At 41.2% G+C, this 19,238-nt stretch overlaps 1 protein-coding gene across 4 annotated transcripts in view; it reads left to right on the top strand.

Annotated features, from left to right (window-relative positions):
• The first annotated feature begins 376 nt into the window (after positions 1–376).
• The window catches only part of TBC1D24 (TBC1 domain family member 24), a 30,279-nt gene continuing 11,417 nt past the window's right edge, over positions 377–19,238 (top strand). The window contains exons 1-5 of one of the 4 annotated variants that reach the window (XM_014958819.1): positions 377–422; positions 7,958–8,188; positions 9,943–10,977; positions 13,906–13,923; positions 18,417–18,575. In XM_014958819.1, the coding sequence (XP_014814305.1) occupies positions 10,019–10,977; positions 13,906–13,923; positions 18,417–18,575 (1,136 nt within the window). In that variant the 5' untranslated portion in view covers positions 377–422; positions 7,958–8,188; positions 9,943–10,018. Of the gene's footprint in view, positions 423–7,903; positions 8,189–9,942; positions 10,978–13,905; positions 13,924–18,416; positions 18,576–19,238 lie in introns of all 4 variants that reach the window. The other 3 variants (XM_014958820.1, XM_014958822.1, XM_014958821.1) reach the window with 3 other exon arrangements.

A 19,238-nucleotide genomic window follows, 5' to 3' on the forward strand; every position in this document is an offset into this window, starting at 1 on the left:
GGGGGGGGGGCAGGACACACACAACACAGCAGTCAGCTACCATGGGAATATTAGCTAAAAGTGTTTATGACAAAGATTACACAAGTAGTAATCCTGCTTGTGGTTTTAGAGACTGAAATGAGTTGTTTATGCTGTAAGCACTTGAATAATGGGGTTAATAAGCTACTCTTCTCTATTATGAGAATATTTGCCCCATGTTTTCTATACTGCAATTGCAGGTATGAAGGTTGGAAGCCATACAGGAGTGCAGGCAGATACCTGCATTTTTTTATTATTTTTAAGGTGTGGAGGTCAATGGTGCACCTCACGCTCACGGATGTTGCCCAATGGTTTCTTTAAAAAACAGTCTAACTTTTTTTATTTCCTGTCCCCACCAGCAGGCCCAGCAGAAGGGAGTAATTCGTAAGAAGATCTATACAAGGGTAAGTTCTAAGGTAGGGATTAATAACAGCAATTCAGTCTCAGGGATGGAGCAGTATTGAGGTTCTTTGTTTTGTTTGGGGTTTTTTTTTGGTAGCATTGTCATTCTGTACAGAAAATGTTTGCCCTATAATGTCCCATGTGGAACGATCCTGCTTTACTTTTCCATGTGCGGGTAAGACCTCTCCTTCAGCTGAGAGACTCTGAGTCCATTGGTCAGTGACACTCTGCAGAGGAGTAGGCCTGTCAGGGATGTTAATCCCCTTGGGTGTACTCAGAACAAACCCGTGGCTAAAGAACACCAAAGCCAGTATGGCAACATCTTTTATATCCTGTCCTCTGGCCCCTTAACTATCCTAATGGCCTTCTAACAGGGCTAGTCTTCCCAAAGTTTTGTCCCACTAGTAAGACTAGAGATTAGCAATATACACTAATAGATTATAAACTCAGCAGCCAATTTGTTGTTATAAATCCCCTTTAATTTTAAAATCATAATAAAAATAATGCAGGACTAGTTTGGGATTCTACATTGATTAGTTTTTCATTATGAAATGCTGTTTCTGTACCTTTGCTGCTTCAGAGATGTTTGTTTCTACTCTTTCACTTTTAATAGAGCGTAACTTTGGAAAGGCTACAGAAATAAGTATCAAGATGAAGCAATATACGTTCCTTGAAATGCAGCTGTTGGCATTTTGCCTGAGATTAGGTCCTCCTTTAAATTGTAAAGTCTATTTGGAACTGGCTTGATGTTGGTGTCTGAACTATCTCTCGAGTGTAGGATAATCTACCCTTTGTTTCAGGAAAGGGGTTATCCGTTATCAGGGATACCAGATTATTGAAGCTTTTCTTCTCAACAGTCTTGAGGGAAAGGGAGAAAATCTGTAGGGTTTTGCAGAGCTGGAAGAAAATAAATTCTGTATAAAATGATAGCTTTAACTTTGTAGTTTTTATATGCTTATCTTACTGTAGATTCCCTTTTATTTTCCAAGAGAAAACTTCTACACCCTTAGCACTTAATGCAGAGAATAATTAAACAGTCTGAAACTATAAGCTTTTCCTGCCCCATTTTTAGGTGCTGGCTGAAATTATGGATCACAAAACTTATCCTGGAATAAACAAGATCTAGTGATAATAGCTGGTGTGAATAGAGTGTCCCTCCCCGTATGCTCACTACAGAGGCAAGGAGTGCACGCAGTGACTTCCATTTGCTGACTGAGAGAGCCAGGACCCGTGTGCCCCATTACCCAGGGTTACTGGTGCAGCCACCCGTTGTCTAGTGTAGGTATTCCTTAAGCTCTCCAGCACTGCCACATTAAGGCTTTGCATATTCATAAATTGCACTGGGAGGTCTTAAATAGATATAAACAGGTCCTATCACTTAATTTAACAGAAGAATTAAATCTGCATAAGTATCCACACTGATATTTGTACTGCTTTGATTAAATTGTCTTTTTGTTTCATTTTAAAGGTAATGTGCATGACAGGGGTGTTGGCCTGTTTCCTTAACAGACTTTAAATGGCATAGTTCATATTTTGAACCTTTTGCAAGAGAATGTACAGTGTTCATCTGTGTGGACTTATTTTTGATAAAAGTAAATATTGTGAAGAATCTGAATTTGATCACTGGTTTTAAAAATGGATTAGATATTTGTCTATATATTGTGTATATACAGTATGTATATGTACATGCAAGCATATGCACAATGTATACTTTGTGTCTATATGTATGTATATCTGAATGGAAAGTATATTTGTGTTGACAAGATACAGGCTGACACTGTGATGAGCTAGTTCTGCTCCTATGTCACTCGTACAACAAAGTAGCCTGTGGCCTGCAGACAAGGCTCCTGCCTCTCCCCGGCCCAGCCTAGCAAACACATTGTTAAATCCTGCAGGGAAAAGGCTACTATTTTATGGAACAAAAGGATAAAAAGAAAAAGGGAAAAAAAACCCCGTTGCAGTATAGTATAGATGATGACTTGGGGAGTGCTAAGGGAGTTTGTAGGGAAGCATATGGGGCCTTGGAAAAAGTGTGTTCAGCTCCACAAAGCAGCTTGTGTTCTCTTTCTCAGGGTGATACTGTGGCAGCCTGAGAACTCACCAGGGCTCCTTTGGGCTGGGGGGCTCCTCACTGTGTTGTGGGACCTGCACCCACCATAGTTTGGTGTTAAAGTGTTCAAGCAGCTTAGTGGTTGCACTGGTGCACTGTCACATGAAGACAGAGGAGAAACCAAACACTTCATAGAGAAGACTCCGGGACGTGCTGTCATGATACTTGGTCACAAAAGCAGTTGAAACGTGTAATCACGTAGTGTTGAAACTGGTCAGATAGTGGGAGGTACAGGTCTAGGAGGTATGTGCTCTTTAACCTCTGAATGGTTTTCGCATACTAATAAACCCATAAACATTGCCATTGTTTGTGAAATGCTTCCCGGCAAAACATCTTAGATAACCAGCAAAGGTCACACCTTAAGATTGTCTTCTCTTTGTAAAAATCTATGTGTTTCCATTCGTGCTGGCAGCTGCTGTTCTGAGCCTAAAGAAACTCTAAACACATAAAAAAAAGAACATGGTTACATGTACTCCTGTAGAGAAGGTTTAGATAGGAGGAAAAGAAATAAATCTGTGTTCAACATAAACAAATGCAGACAACATGTCTAAAAGGAGAAGCACAGATGTTTAAAGACATTTTTCTGCCAGTAAATGTTCATAGTGGAGAGGGATCTAGAGGTGATAGACATCAAAGTGGACAGAAAGCATTCAATGCAAGAGAGCAGGAAAATTGATTGATTTATTGTGTATGGATTTGTTACAGTGTCGGAGCTTTTCACTGGCACATCCTTATCTGTACATAGTAGACTGTACTTCCAAATGGAGAAAGATATAAACTTGAGGTGTTTAGGGGGAAAAAAAAAATGACTGAAGATTACCTGTTCAGTGTAAAATTTTTATCAGAGCCAGAGTTTGCTGTTGAAGAGACCTATTTCTAGTTACTTCAGTTTTTGAAACAAAGGGAAGAATAATAATTAGCACAATGTGAGGGATTTTTTCATTCTTAAAATGTGGAAGAAAGAAGGAAGGTGCAGTCAATATAGTAGGAAAACTGTATTGATTTTTCTGCGCTACTTTGACAGATTATTTTTTTAATGGATCATTTTTAATACATCACGTAAAATAGTTTTGCTGCTTAAATGCATTTTCCTTTTGGTTTAGGGGGGAAAAAAGGATAGGAATTCTCCTCTCTTTAATTTTACTAGTTGTTCCTTTTTTTTTTATGACATAGGCAGGACAGAAAGCTCCTGATTTATGTCTTTGATAACATTTACCATCCAGTATCCTCTTACAGTGCTTTGTTCTTTAGCCTTTTTCACCCTTTGTGGAACCATTAGCCATTTCTTTTCTCTTCCATTTTTCTCAACAAGAGCGTTCAAGGTTTTTTTCCAGATTTTTATCTCATTTGGGTTTTGTGTGTTTATTTTGTTCCTCTATGGTATGTTAATGATCAGTGCAGCTCACAGCATCACCAGGGGTAGAACGCTGGAAGTGCTTGTGTTGTCCAGAGCAGGGAATGGGAAGGAAGGGGTGCTGTTCCTGTTGAAGCACTTGCAGATATGAGGCGTACGCATTCTCCTAAATATAAGCTACTGTCATTTATCTGGCCAGCAGTGAAGAGCTCGTTGTGTGTCTGAACTTCTAACTGGAGTAAAGTACACAATAGGTTAATTGCAGATAATTTAAAGATTGTGTTTAAGAAGGCAATAGTACTGTCCTAAGAATGAAAGCAGGTGATTCTAGGATAGACTTCCTGTGACTGTGCTTCGTATGCAACAATGACATCCCAGAGAAATCATCCACATGCCTAAAATGATTTACCCTGCAGTGTACTCTTGTGTCAGGTTTTTGTCAGTTACTCAGGAAAGTGAGAGGTTTCTAGACTTTGTACCAAAAGAATATAAAAAAAAAAACAAAAAAACAGTGGAGAGCAGCTAATTCATCCGCTATTGTTATTGGTAAACAAGTATTAGAATGTTATCCAGAATTGTATTCCTGGAGCCCAGCTTGTGCTGTACACAGTGCCCAGGGCAAGTCCTAAAGAGATCGAACTGCATTTAACCTCATTAAAGCAATCCATCGAACTCTGTGTATTCTACTGAAAGGATCATCACTCCAGAATGCATCAGCGTGATCCAAATTGCTCTTCTGCACAAGATGAACTGGTTGTGTTCAGCTTGTTCCACTGCTAAATGGAGTGCTTAATTTTGGCTCTGATACCTACATCCTCTCACTGGTGTGTGGTAGAGGGAATAACTGAAGCTGTAAATGTGACAATATGTGTTTTTGATCAGGAGGTGCTTGGGGCAAAGAGGGAGGCACTGCGGTGTCCGGTCTTGTTTCCAGATGAGTCACGGTATGCTGCTGGAAGTCTGGGCTTGGAGAAGACCAGGATGCACTGAAGTGGTGGGGGAGGAGGGGAGGAGAGAGTAACTTGCTGCTAGTTGTCTTCTGTTCTGCGGTTATTATTGTCTTGCTGCGTTGCTTTATCCTCTCAGATCCTTTGGTGTATGAAGCAAACGTCTCAGGCATGATTGAGCATTCCTCAAAGATGGGAGATCATCTACTCAGAGTTTGGGGTTTAATTTTCTCTTACTAGGTGGAGGACTAACAAGCTAGCAGTCTTGAGGAAGCAGTTCTCGTTATCTGTTCATGTACCTCCTGCACAGATTAGTTTAATGAGGCTATGAAAGAGAGTAGGCTTGAGCCTTTTCCCTGGCTGAGTTTGTACTGCTCAGCAGTACAAACAGCAAACGACATGCTGCAGGTCTGGGAGGGTAGTGTTAGTCTTGATTTGTAGAGCAGCAAAAGAGATGGGCTTTCTCTTAGCACATTACAAAAATGCATGCTGAGATTTTGGTTGTCAGAATCTAGCTGTATCTGTACAGAACACAACAAATAGCAGAACCAAAGGTGATGTAACCATCTGTTGTTAATAAGAAAAATGTTATTTTCAAAGTTTGAGTTTCTTGCTACAGAGCAGCTGCATTAGATTTGAGTAAAGTGTCTTAATAAACTACTAATCTCTATTCAAACTTTCAGAACAAAGTTGCAAGAATACCTAAATAGAATAGGGGACAAAGTTTCCTGATTAATTATAGTTTGGGTTTTTTTTAGGAAACCTTCCTGTGTTTATTAAAAGCCATATCAAATCACATAATTTTGTTTTAACCGAAGTTGGATTTTATTTTTTAATAGTTTAGAATTTAAATATTTCACTACTGTGGAGTGCTTTGCGTACTCTGGATTTGAAAGAAATAATTGTTCTCTAAATTAGTTGTATTCCAGATATTTCAGTTTGCTAGTTCCTGCATTTTAGAAAGAAGAAAAATTATTAAAGCTGGCCCTAGCCATGTTATCTTTAGTAAAATTGTAGCCCTGTATTACCCTTAATGAAGATAACTCATCACTCAAATCTTATCTTTTCTTAAGGATGTATTTTTTAGGCACTTCTATAGAATTTTTCTTCACGGGCAGTGTCAGATTTTTGACAGTCACACTGGGCTTCGCTCTTGTGTAGTTTATACAAATTCCCCCCAGTTTTCAGCGAATAGCCCCAGTGACAATGGGAAGAACTAAGGAATGGGATGGGAAATGTGGCTGGACTGGCAAGCTACATATTTCCTAAATTTTAGTTGCTGACTTGAAATCATGCCAGTTCCAGTTACCATGGCCATTGCTGGGCTTTGAATGGTAATGATTATTTGCTTGCTTCATAGTTTAAACTTAATAGTGAAAAATCTTTTGCCTGTTCTGCAGCCATTTTTGGCATGCTTTCAATATGCATTTTACTAGTTCTCCTTCTCACTTGTGTGGTTTGTTTTTTTTTCATATTGCACTTAACTGAAGGTCTCTATTATAGACTAATAGATCTAACAGTCTCAAAATTGTGTGGCAGTTACTAAGAAAAAAGCTTTTTCTCCTGGTTCTGTTCTTCTATGTTAATTCCTGGTGTTTTGTGAAAGTCAATATGATTAAAAGGAAATGGCTGCTTCCCCTTAAATAAGATATAAGTAACTTTCAAGCTGTGTTGTTATGAGTAATGTAATTTTCTTGCTAATTTTTACAGTCCCTTTAGAGTTAGGTTCTAACAGGTGCTTGAAAGCATTTCAGTTCTGTGCAGTGCAGGTGGTGGTCCATCCTGTTGTCCCCATGTCCGTCAGGGAACACTTACCACAACATGACACTAACTTCTTTGAAGTTACTTTAGCAAGAGGGAAAGGGGTTTGTTGCAGTAAGGTGGTATAAGTGCGTCTCTTTACCTGCCTTTAACCATATCTTCATACAAATATTACATCTGGAATGTTTTTTCTCTTCTGCCTGTGTCTTACCCCTTCTTTATATGTGAAAGCCAGGTAGTTTAGGTGAAGATAGGACTTTGACACAGACATACACTACTCCTTAACCGTCACCCCAGCCTTCAGTACACCCACACGGGACAGTCTGCACTGCCTGCTTGCTCCCCCGTGGTGGGAGAGGTGGGTAGGAGACAGCCTCAAGTAGCCCTTTGCCACTGAACAGGAGACAACTTTTGGCTCCTCATTCCACCAGCTCAAAGTTCAACATTGCTCTTTGTGTGGCTGCCAGGAGAGAGGGAACTTGTCTGGAGGGATGGAGGAAGTTTTGGAAGGAGTAGGAGGAGAAGATGAAGGCTGGCTAGAATTTTCTGAGATTTCTTGTGCTATTCTCCTTTGGCAAGTAAATACTCCCCTTTTGAGCCTTGCTGGCTTATAGTAGCTCTTGGCACAGTGTTAAGAGGTACACACCATTACACTGAAGAACGCTAATGCTGTTGGGTTTGCAAGTACAGTTAAGAGCTGGTAATGCTCTGGCAGCCTTGACGATGCCCATTTGCTTTGCTGTCATTTTTTCTTGCAGCATGTAGAGCTTTGAAAGGGATAAGCAGCCAGACCTACTGGCAGACCCAGCAGATTTATTCCAGCCAAAGTATGTAGAAGACTCTAAGATCAAATCAAAAGTTCTGGCAGTCTGATTTCCATCCTCCAGCCATGAACTTCAGTGAGCTGCTGAGAAGCAGATACCCGTCAAATTAGTTGGTTTCTGGAATAAGCAGTAACTTCCAGAGGGAAAGGTGGCTGTTTGATGCAACCTTTAAATGCGCTTATGTCTCTGAACGATAGAAAATAAGACAGGAAAGAGTAAGGAGGAGGGAGAAGAAAGTTTACAGGAAAAAGGACAGCAGAGATGGAACTCCGAGTATCTTAGAAATTGTGTATCTTAGAAATAGGCATTTTCCTTAAACCTCCCTAATATAAGGGATGATTGGAGAAGGGGGAAGCTGTTGCATAGTGGAGACTCCAGCAAGCACAGGACGGTAATAGTTTCTATATTGAAGTCACCATGAACAGAATGGTTCATTTCACTGTGCTTTGGTCATGGCTAAATAGGATTCAATTTCTCTTCTCCACAGGGTTCTTATTCTAGGATTTTAATTAAAGATAATGAGTTTCCCTGTGATTCCCAGGTGGAGCATGACAGAAAAATGCTGACTTCCACAAGCAGACGTTGACTCTGATGCACTGGTGTCCCACCGTTACTGTCTCTGTGTATCCTAAAGACACACTCAGCTCACAGAGAGGCATTGTTTCTGCACGTCGTAAGATAACTGGATTTCAGAACTGAAGCCAGGACAATGTGTACTTTTAATTACAGTCTAAGAATTAATTTCAGATGTGGAAGACAACAAAAATAAATGGTGAGCCTTTCTCTATTGCTATTACGTTGTACAAAGAGGAATAAAAAAAAATAATCTTTTTATTTAAAAAAAAGAAAAACCAAAACAAAACAAAGACACCTGAAGTAACTATTTGGTAGAGAAAAGCCATCCAAAAGCCTTCTCTGAAAGACTCCTGTGCATTGCTGCTGAACTCTTAAAAGAGGAGTTAAATTTTGGAGTTTAAGCATGTGATTCCAAAATACACAGATTAATATTTAGTCAGAATCTAAAACTCTCTGAATTAAATGTATGACCGTCCAAGCTACTGCTAATTGTATGTTTACCAGCTTCTGTCTATTTAAGGCAAAACGTCTGTTTTACTTTCCCGTAGTGGAAAAGGGAGGATGAGGTGTCTGTCTCGATGGTGTATTCACCTGAGGAGTTTCATATCATTTTAGTGCACCTGTTGTACGAAAGACAGTGCTGATAAATGTCAAGTTTCATGTGTTCTCCAGTCTGTTGACACAGGAATGATTAAAGGCTCTTTGGAAGCATTTCAATAACTGTTTTTGTTGATTTAACCTTCCTACATAATGTCTTAATTGTACAAAACAGTTTTATAGGCCTGTTGTGTTTTATAGGGTTTATCTGCCTTGGCAGAGCGTGCAGCACCAACGGCCGTGTGCTTCCCAGCTTTCCTCTGGCACTGAGCGCAGGTTGCAGAGATGTTTCAGCACTGCACAAACCTGTTGCCTGCTCCTATTAGTCCATTTTATTGTATCTCCCTCTCTAGTTTTGCACTGATGTGAGTAAAGCTGATTCAGGGATGGGCATTAGTGGTTGCAGTCATGCTGTCTGCTGGGACACGGGTGTACTTTAAAGCTGGAGTCAACTGGTGGATCATGTGAACATGTGACTTGAGAAACTGGAGGCCAGAACCTGGTCTTCCAGCTCCTGGTGCTATTGCAGTGGTGTGAATTTTTAAAATCTTCTAATGCTGGTGACAGCAGGCCCTCTAGAGGGTGATTTGATCATAGAAGTGTCAGGACCACAAGTCCAGGGCAGCGCTCCAGAGAATGAAGAAGCAGTTCCATGAAGCTGTTTGAAGCTGACACGAGCCTGTGCTGCAGTCAGAAGGGGCAGTGCTGTCTGCACTCACCTTTGTTCTGGCACTGGCCATAGAGCTGCACATCTGCTAGTCCAGTGGAAAAGAAAAAAAGGTACCAGATTAACAAACGAATTCCAGGGACTGTGTGGCCACACAAGTGCTAGCACCAGCACAAAGAAATGACTAAGAACAAATGGCTGTGGCTAGCAGGAGGTCAGCATCCTTTGTCACTGACCACACAGTCTTAGAATAGCGTAAGCTGCTTGTGAGACTGCATCCTTGTAGTATAAATAACAGCTATTTCCCCAGAGAATTAGGAAGAGAGATGGCAAATTGAACAGACTTCGCAGTGGATATTTTTGAAGTGGGAGGTTTCTGTTCTTGAAGTGAGAGGTTAATGTGAAGGTCTGTGCCTCAGCTTGGTCCTCCAGTTACGAGCATTAACTTCCTGTGGACGTGTCCTCAGGATCAGCCTCTTGGCTGGCCATTGATAAATTACTTCAGTATGAGTTACTGACAAAATGGAAGTAAAGTTTGTCTTAAAAATTAAAAGGCATGTATCTTTAACTTTGCTTGCTTTAGAAAACAGTTTTCGTATTGCAGGAACAAGTTGAATGGATGTATGTGTTCTAAAGAAAATGGGAGATTACCTGTTACTCAAACCTCTCTTATTTTACTTTTTCAGGAAAAGCTGCAAGTCATTTAATGACCAAATAAGGTCTTCATTCTCATGATTTATCTGATATGCTTCTCCTGGAGCCATGGATGAATACAACCGCTTTGTGGATTGGGACAAAATGGATGTTACTGCCCAGAGCCAGGATGCGAAGGAGCTGACCTGCACGGAGTTCCAGGAGCTCAAGCAGCTGGCCCGGCAGGGCTACTGGGCCAAGAACCACTCTCTGAGAGCCAAAGTGTACCACAAACTAATTAGCAGTATCCCCTGCCGCACAGTGACCCCCGATGCAAACGTGTACCGGGACATTGTTGTGAAGATCGTTGGAAAACGTAACAGCAGCTCCCTTCCCCTGCCAGAGTTTGTGGATAACAGCCTGGTCCCCACCTACTGCCTGAACGCAGAAGGCATCGGGGCCGTCAGGAAGATCATACTGTGCATTGCAAACCAGTTCCCAGACATATCATTTTGCCCAGCACTGCCTTCTGTGATAGCTTTGCTCCTGCACTACAGCAAGGATGAGGCAGAGTGCTTTGAGCAGGTTTGTCGCATCCTTGCTTGCAATGACCCATCCAAGCGGCTCATTGACCAGACGTTCTTAGCTTTTGAGTCCTCCTGCATGACCTTTGGCGACCTAGTGAACAAGTACTGCCAGGCAGCACACAAGCTGATGGTGGCCGTGTCGGAGGACGTGTTGGAGGTGTACTCCGACTGGCAGCGCTGGCTCTTCGGAGAGCTGCCGATGGTGTACATCGCTCGGGTCTTTGATGTGTTTCTGGTGGAGGGCTACAAAGTTCTCTATCGCGTTGCACTGGCTCTTCTGAAGTTTTTTCACAAAGTCCGAGCTGGGCAGCCCATGGAGTCGGACAGCGTACAGCAGGACATCCGGGCTTTTGTGAGAGACATCGCCAAGTCGGTGTCACCAGAGAGGCTTTTGGAAAAAGCCTTTGCGATCCGCCTCTTCTCACGGAAGGAGATCCAGCTCCTGCAGATGGCCAACGAGAAGGCTTTGCAGCAGAAGGGCATCACGGTCAAACAGAAAAGGTAGGGCTCTGGCTCCCGGCAGCCTGAGGGTGAGTGGTCAGTCGGTCAGTCCAGGTGACTGCTGGGGAAGGAGAAGAGCTCTACTGGTACATGCTGGTAGCTCTGCTGATTTTTTTTTTTTTTTTTTTTCCTCTGTAGGAAAAGGCAACATCCCCAAAATTAAGCATTGCTGGGGTTGTAACGAGGAGTGTAACTGAACTGTTATGATACAAGAGAGACAAAGCAGTTTCTCATGGCTTACTCAGTGATGAATTTATAATTACTTTTCACGGGTACATATTCATTGCAAGTACTGTATCTCAAAAGTGTCTTTCACAAGCTGTTTCTAAATTAAAATGTGTTTTAGCAAAGCTGGAAAAAACACTGATAAATTACTTGGAAGGAAAAGTACCTAAACAAATGCGAAAATTAATTCTTAAATGTGAGATTATATATATAATTTCATTTCATGCTACTTACACTAAAGAAACAATAGTTTCTTTAGTGTAAGTAGGCAAACTCTGTCCCAACAGGGAATGTTTTCATAGAATCATAGAATGGTCTAGGTTGGAAGAGACCCTTGGGATCATCGAGTCCAACCATCTCCCCTACTCTACAAAGTCCTCCCCTACACCATGTCCCTCAGCACTGCATCTAAACGGCCCTTAAACACAGCCAGGGATGGGGACTCCACCCCCTCCCTGGGCAGCCTGTTCCAATGCCCTGTCACTCTTTCGGTGAAAAATTCTTTCCTAATGTTCAATCTAAACCTTAACCTTGCTTAACTGGGGAGTTACTTTAACAGAACAAGGAAGAAATAAGTCTTACTTAAGGTTACTTTTAAAATTAGTGTGACTGCAAGCCTCCTGAAAGTCAGAGTACAATAATCATAGGTAGGAGTTGGCCTGTTTAGGGCTACAAAGATGATGAGGGGCCTGGAGTATCTCTCTTACGAGGAAGGGCTGAAGGACTTGGGTCTGTTTAGTCTGGAGAAGAGAAGACTGAGGGGGGATCTGATCAACACCTATAAATACTTAAAGGGTGGGTGTCAAGAGGAAGGGGCCGGTCTTTTTTCAGTGGTGCCCAGTGACAGGACAAGAGGAAATGGGCACAAACTTGAACATAAGAAGTTCCATCTCAACATGAGGAGGAACTTCATGAGGGTGGCAGAGCCCCAGAAGAGGCTGCCCAGAGAAGTGGTGGAGTTTTCATCTCTGGAGTTGTTCAAAACCCACCTGGACACGTTCCTGTACAACCTGCTCTGGGTAGGGGGTTAGACTAGATGATCTCCAGAGGTCCTTTCTAACCCCATTTCATTTTGTGATTCTGTGATTCATTCTGTGATTCTATTTAGTGACAGATCCATCTACTATTACAAACAATTATTTTGAAAGAACCATGGAAGAGAACAGTGAGGATGCTGCTGCAAATGATGATGGCATAATCACAATTTCTTTTCAGAAATGAGGAGAGGAAAAGCCAGCTGTGAAACTAGTAAATGAAATCCTGCTCCAATGTGGGAGTAAAAGCCACAATAATAAAACACTGAAAGACCCCTCCATGTATGGAAAAAAGGCAGCAATAGATCTAAACAAAATTAGTATCCTGCTAAGTGCAAATGTAGGGACAGGTAAATTCTGGTGTTGGAGACATGTTCTATTTCTCCTAAGGCCTTTTTGACTGCAGAAAACGTCTCCCAACTTTTTTTCTAATCTAAGTTTAAGCATTAAACAGTTCTATCGACTCTTGTGACCTCTGAAGGGGTCAGTAAGTGTGATATCTAGAAATTGGTATTCTAGAGGGGTAGTCTCTCATTTTCTCTAAATCTTTAAAAATCACAAGGTACCAGCCACCGATGTATTAGGATCTTGCAGCTGGTTGTGTTGCTGAGTTAGTCACAGCAGTTGCAAACAAATATTCTGTAGTATTGAAATATCCACTTACAGATTTCAGCCCATCAGATAATGTAAATGTTAGCTGACCCTCTTTCCTGTGACCAAATACACATGAAGTTCCCTCCAGTCTTTTCCAGTGGTTTATTTTTAGACTCACAGTTTGGTTTATAGCGAGCTTGTGCTTTATCTTGCTCATATCTTGGAAGAGACCACTTTGTCAGTCTCAAACACGTCAAGGCCTTTAGCCACCAGAATGTCACATCGGGTAGAGTTTAGGCCATTGTGTTTGGGACTCATAACTACAAGTATTAACTCTTCTAGCGTGTTGCTTTTCTTCCTGTACTGGAGTTCAGAAGAGTTGTAATATCCTTTCTGAATATATTCTTCAGCAATAGAATGAGTGCTTTAAATGAAAAATAATCTAAAAAGAAACCAAACCCAAACAAACAAAAAATACAAAACCCCCAGAAGCTCCTGCTGTGATAAATGCTGTCGAGGTATTATTGCTCCGAACAGCGGCGGTGCCTTCAAAGCAAAATACAGTAAACTTGTACCCCAATAATGCCAGCAGTTACTGCCTTACCAGGCAACTTTTATGCTCTCTCAGCTACTTTTGTAAACACGCTGAATCTTCTTGGTGTCCCCTGGCCCGATGCTGCTGTGAACTGGGTTTGGTTTGGATCCCGGTGTGGGCAAGATGTGGGTGCTGGAGAAATGAGCTTTTCTCCAGTCCTCAACAGGATGTGAGTGAGTTCCCTTCTCCAGATGTGTTTGACGTGTGCAAGGAGATGAAGAATCATCCTTCCAATCGGGTAACTACAAACAGGTAGCAAAAAAGGAAAAAAAACGGAAATAGGAAATATTTTAACCTCTGTGTTTGATTGTTTTTCTTGTGCTTGGTGATTTGAATCAAACCTTGCTTTGTTTCTCTCCAGGCTCCTTTCATTCACTTTGTCATGGATGTAGGAAATCACTGATCTTTTCTATCTTTTTTTGTGTTTCTCCTTATACATTCTCCTTCTGTCAATTCCATACTGCACCCTCCTGTTTGCAGTGTTGCGTCTCCCAAAAGGTAGGTTAAAACACTTGACTCTTTGTACTTTGCTCATTTCTTCTGTCTTTGGCTGGTGATTTTTTCTGGGGCTGCTGTTATAACTAATGCTGGGGCAGAAGCAGGACAGCGATTAGAGCATCTCCTGACACTGTGTAACATCTCCTGACACTGTGTAACATCTCCTGAATATGCTCTCACAAAGTTAGTTCAAAGCACCTGCAAACCTGGAGGACAAGGGAACGTGGGCCCACCTCGTCCACATAGCACTTCAATACAGCCACACAAGGTTGTGCTTTCCAGAATGGAAAAGCATAGTGTTAATGGTGGGACAGAAGTCCTTTCTACGTTGGAAGAAAGGTATTTTTGTGAGATCATCCCACATCCTAACCTGGTGGATGCTGTTGCAATAGGTGTGAGACGTACTCAACTTTTTTTCTTCTTTGCAAGCTTTCTACAGTTAAATGGAAAAATGTTGGACTGAACCCCGCTTGGCACGCTCTTAAAAGTGACTTGTCTCTGTTCATACTAGATTATATTTATTTTTAAGCAGACGGGGTTTTTTTAGAGGCAAGAAGACTGTTTTCCGATGTCAAGGAGGTCAGAGTTACTCAGCCATGTAGCATTAACAGTTAATGAAGTCATGCATCAAATCTTGTCCTGGAAAGCAAATCTTAAAGAACAAAACACAGTGGATTGTGATACCTGATAAGCAGAGAACTTGGAAAGGAGAGAGACTGCCCTGTGAGTGTTAAGTACCACAAGAGTCTGGGTTTAAATTAATGCCTTTGAGAATCTTCTGGTCTTGTTGCAGGTGCCCTGAGTTAACTTCAGTGAGTAATGCACACTAACATTGGTACTAATTTATAAAATCAAAATGGAATCAATTTCCTCATGTTTTCATGTCTGAAAGAACACCTCAAGAGACTTACCAAAGTGTGTTTCATGTCATATCCTGTGTGTTGAGGATTTTACCGCCAATAGATCAGCAGGCTGTTCATTCGGCCAAGCAATCTTCAACATCCATATACTATTTTACTGTAGTTACAATGCTCTGAAAGGAGCAGCAAGACTTGGTTTCTGCTGGGAAGCACAGAATTAGGTATTGGGAGGACTTGGGTAGATGCAGAGTGTCTGCTGACACCGATATCAACACAGATTAGGTTTCAGGTTTATAGACCACTTTCAGCTTATATTTCCATTTATGACTGAGAAACAACATATCATTTCTACCACACATTTATGCCCTAACTGAAATTATAATGGATTTTAAAGATAATGCAGACCCTTATAAGACTTGACTCAAAACAAAATAGAGCAGGAAGATGTAATTCAGTGAGTGGGTGGTATTTGAAGTGTGGTATTTGTTGTCTCAGAATACATACAGGGCATACCCACTGTGACAGCTCTACTGCAGGTCATCAACATTGGCTTTATCTTCAGGAATTCTGAAGTCTCTGGAGCACATTGTATTAATGATATAGCTGTAAAAACAATATTCCTACAAGAATAGCAAATAAGCTTCTTTATTAAACATTTAAATTGTGCTGCTTCCCTAATTCTGATTTCCTTTGGCATAATAAAAATTGAACTTGTCTTTCCAACATCAGCAATCAATAGAAAGTTATCCCAACAATCCCAATGAGCCAACATGAAGAACTGAGGAAAACAATAATACAGGGTAAAATCTTAATAAATTTGTTCAGTTCTAGTGGTACTTTAATGCAGTGCCAGTCCAAATTTAGTGTTCTCTCAAACTGCTGGGTTTTTACCAGACAACCCTGAAGGATCTCTGATGTGGTGAAGGCTAAACTTAATTTTCATCAACCAGTATAGACTGAAACATATTTTTTTTTTCTTAGCCAACTTGTGTGCTGTTCATTTTCACTCAGTTACTACTTTGAAAAGCAACTACCCAACTGAAGTAGGTGATTTTCAGCATCATTGGAGAAATAATGTGAAAAATGAGAGGATGAAAATGGGTTAGTAACTTGTAACTCTAGTTGCATTTTTCTGAAACCCCTCCAAAAAACTTGTATTTTTGTTAAGCAGCACAGAGCTTGGTCTGAGGTTGGTGCAGGCTGTGTATTGCCACTGCTTTCAACACTTTCCTTCTTAAGCACCTGCAGCTGTGATTTAAAACTGGGAAATAGCAGCTCGTTTTATTTCAGATCTTTCAGTCAAGCTACAGTCTAGGTTTTACTAACTGAATGGAGACATTAAACAGAAAATGATTCACCATAATATTCCAGGGGCAGGAGCGGCACACCTGGAGTAGTTTTAAGTGACCAATACAATGGTAAATGCTTTCTAGTAAACTGAAAGATCTGTTTGTAAAGGTGATATTCTACCTGCGGAAAAGTCATAGGGAGACACAGGGTACTGGGAGTGCTGTGTTACTGTGAATTCTACTGGAAACAGGCTTCAGGTGGGGTCTGGGTAGGAAAGTCCTTAAATCAGCAGTTCATAATCGCTAGGAAAAGGAACAGAGGCAAAAGAAAAGGTACCTGAAGGTTAGGAGCCTTTTAGAAACAAGTACTTAAGTATAGTTGCCCAAACAGGTCACATAAGTCTGAAAAATGTACAAACCAAGCACACCAATAATTATGAGACTTGCTTGTTTGAGGTTTGGCAAGTTTAAAACTGTTTCAGTATTTGCTACTAACTCTTAGCTTATTTATCAGCATTACTTTTCCCCCAGAAATTCACTGTAATAGACTAGTTGAGTGCCCTCACTGTTTTTAATTCCTTGAATGTGAGAACAATCTAATTTCTGATGAACTGAAACCAAGGCTTTGTTCCTGGGCTCTGCTCTGCAGCACCAGCAGCCTTTAGCTGCAGCCCGACAGCGCTGGGAGGGCTGAGACCTAAAGATTCCTGAGATGTGGGTTTAAGTCTTGGCTCATCCTTGACTTCAGTTGAGTTCTCTGTGTGTCAGCCTGCTGTGCTTAAAGGCACAAATAATGCCCTAGTCAGTGGCACTGTGAGTTTTAAAGCCCATTAGTAGTTGCAGCTTGCTTCAAGAGATGTCCGTATAAGTTCCTTCCTAATTAAATAATGCAGGGGAGCAATGCATGTAGTGATTTGATTCATTTTGCTAGAGGAAGCAGTAATTATTATTTTTTTTTAAAGTGTCCTAAGGAGTTGCTTCATTAGAAATGCTGACACTAAGGCAGCTACAATAAATTTCAGGAAGCATTTCCCAATGTCTCCAAGCAAGCACCGCTCTGGAGCGCAGTGCAAACACTGCTAATTTCTTGGTACTACAAGCAAGAAAAATAATAAAAAATGTATAGTTTGTGTGGTTTTGGGCACGAGCTAAGCTATTCAGTTACATGCAGATATGCAATATTGAGGTCCTCTTAATGTTCCATGAAACTGAGAGGAAAGAAATAAATATTTGTCAAAAAAACCCAAAACATATACTTGCAGCTTAACCCCTGCATGCAGAGCAAACCACCTGAAGCTTCAATTAATTTATGGCTACCCAGTAATTTAGTGTCTTGTGTAAGTTTGTCTGTCACTTCCACCATATACTTGGCTGTCACCCCTGCATTTTAAAAGTCTTTAACATTGGCCACGGATGTAATAACACTTGTTTAATCCCCAGGTTCTGAGGTTGTGTGCTAACTTAATCTGAGAAATGGAGGGTGGTTAAGATGATGGTTATTATTATTACATTCAGGTGTTTAAAAGCATTGTGTGCTAACTTAATCTGAGAAATGAAGGGTGGTTAAGATGATGATGATGATTATTATTATTATTATTATTACATTCAGGTGTTTAAAAGCCATAAATCAGGTCTTGTAATTGTGTCAGACCCTTCTGGGGGGTGTGGGGGTTTGCTCTCCACTGTGTCTAGTCTTCTTTCATGTTTTCAGGCTCTGTCTGTAACCGTGAACCTAGGAACTTCTTTGGTTCTTAATGAAGTTGAAGTCATGCGTAATGACATGTTTCCAAGAGTTAGAACTTTTCAAAAGCTTCAAATACTTTCCTTGGATTAAAATTGCTTAATGTGGTAATACTGATTGGTCTGAGATTTCTGAGGGTTTTAGGAATTCTCTAATTCCATCATACAGGCAGGACCTCAGGGCGGGGGAAAAAGTGCTACCTGTTCCTTTCAGATCCTGGCTGTTTCTTTAGGTGTATGGGTCTCTGTGCTTCCACACTAGCGCCAGTGAGGCTGTCTCAAACAGAAACATAATTTAATCTGTTTAAGATCGTGGTCATCACTGTTATGTCCTCTGTAAAAGTGCAGGCCACAGCTGCCACACAGGGGAATTGCTTCAGGTATTTCAGTGAGGCCGGATATGGCCTCCTGAGGATTATGTTAAACTGTAGTAGTTTATCACCATCACTAAGTCATGGCCTTCTAATCCCATGGGCTGGAGTTTTGAACAGTAACATATCTACTGGGGTCCTATGTGTTCAGCTGTCTTTGCATGTTTCTGTCCAGTAATCTGAAATTTGTTCCTAAGTTATTGTTTCTTAATGTTTTGTATTGTATTTCTCAGGCAGAATGTGCACTTGGCAGTTCATGCTGAGAACTTCAAGTCTGAAATTGTCAGTGTGAAAGAGATGCGAGATATCTGGTCATGGATCCCAGAGCGATTTGCACTTTGCCAGCCCCTCTTGCTTTTCACCACCTTGGAGCACGGCTGTAGTCTGAGCAGGTGAGAAAAACCTTCCCCCCTCTTCTCTGCTGTGGGGCAAAAAAGAGCAACTGGTGAGCTGTTGGCTGGATTGACAGAAAGACCATGTCTAGTCAGAACTTGGTCTGAAGAATATTATCAGTGATGGGATGTAAATGTGACAGATTCCTATTGACTGCAGTGTTTGACCAGATGCTTCATCTGCCAGAACACGGAAAGCCATTTTAAACTGTCCAAGACCAACTGGAAAAGTCAAACTTGCACCATTTCACAGAATATGCTGGTCTGAGACTGGTTCATTCCCCACAGGGCATGAATGGTTTAACTCAGTGGCTGCTCTGCAGGCTTTTATAGATAGATAACTGCATTCAAACCAATCCAAATAATGAGGGAACTGGAAACTGGAGATTCTTCTGCCTATGAATCTGATTGTTGTTGTTTTTAAAGTGGGATAAACTAAATAGGAGTTCTCCTTGCACTTGACACAGAAGACTATAATCCTGTAGCTCCTAATACTGGCTTTGACATCTGCAGTTGAGGGACTGAGGTGGTGAGGGGTCTGCTGTACGAGCCTCACGGGCCCATGAGGAAAAGCAAAAGCAAGCACCAAGAATGCATTGTAATTACTTTCTAGGAAAACAGAAAGCTCTTCAGATACAGCCACCAGTCCTCAGGACACAACTT

Source organism: Calidris pugnax, unplaced genomic scaffold, assembly GCF_001431845.1.
Source record: "Calidris pugnax isolate Ruff unplaced genomic scaffold, ASM143184v1 scaffold244, whole genome shotgun sequence".
Classification (NCBI taxonomy): Eukaryota; Metazoa; Chordata; class Aves; order Charadriiformes; family Scolopacidae; genus Calidris; species Calidris pugnax.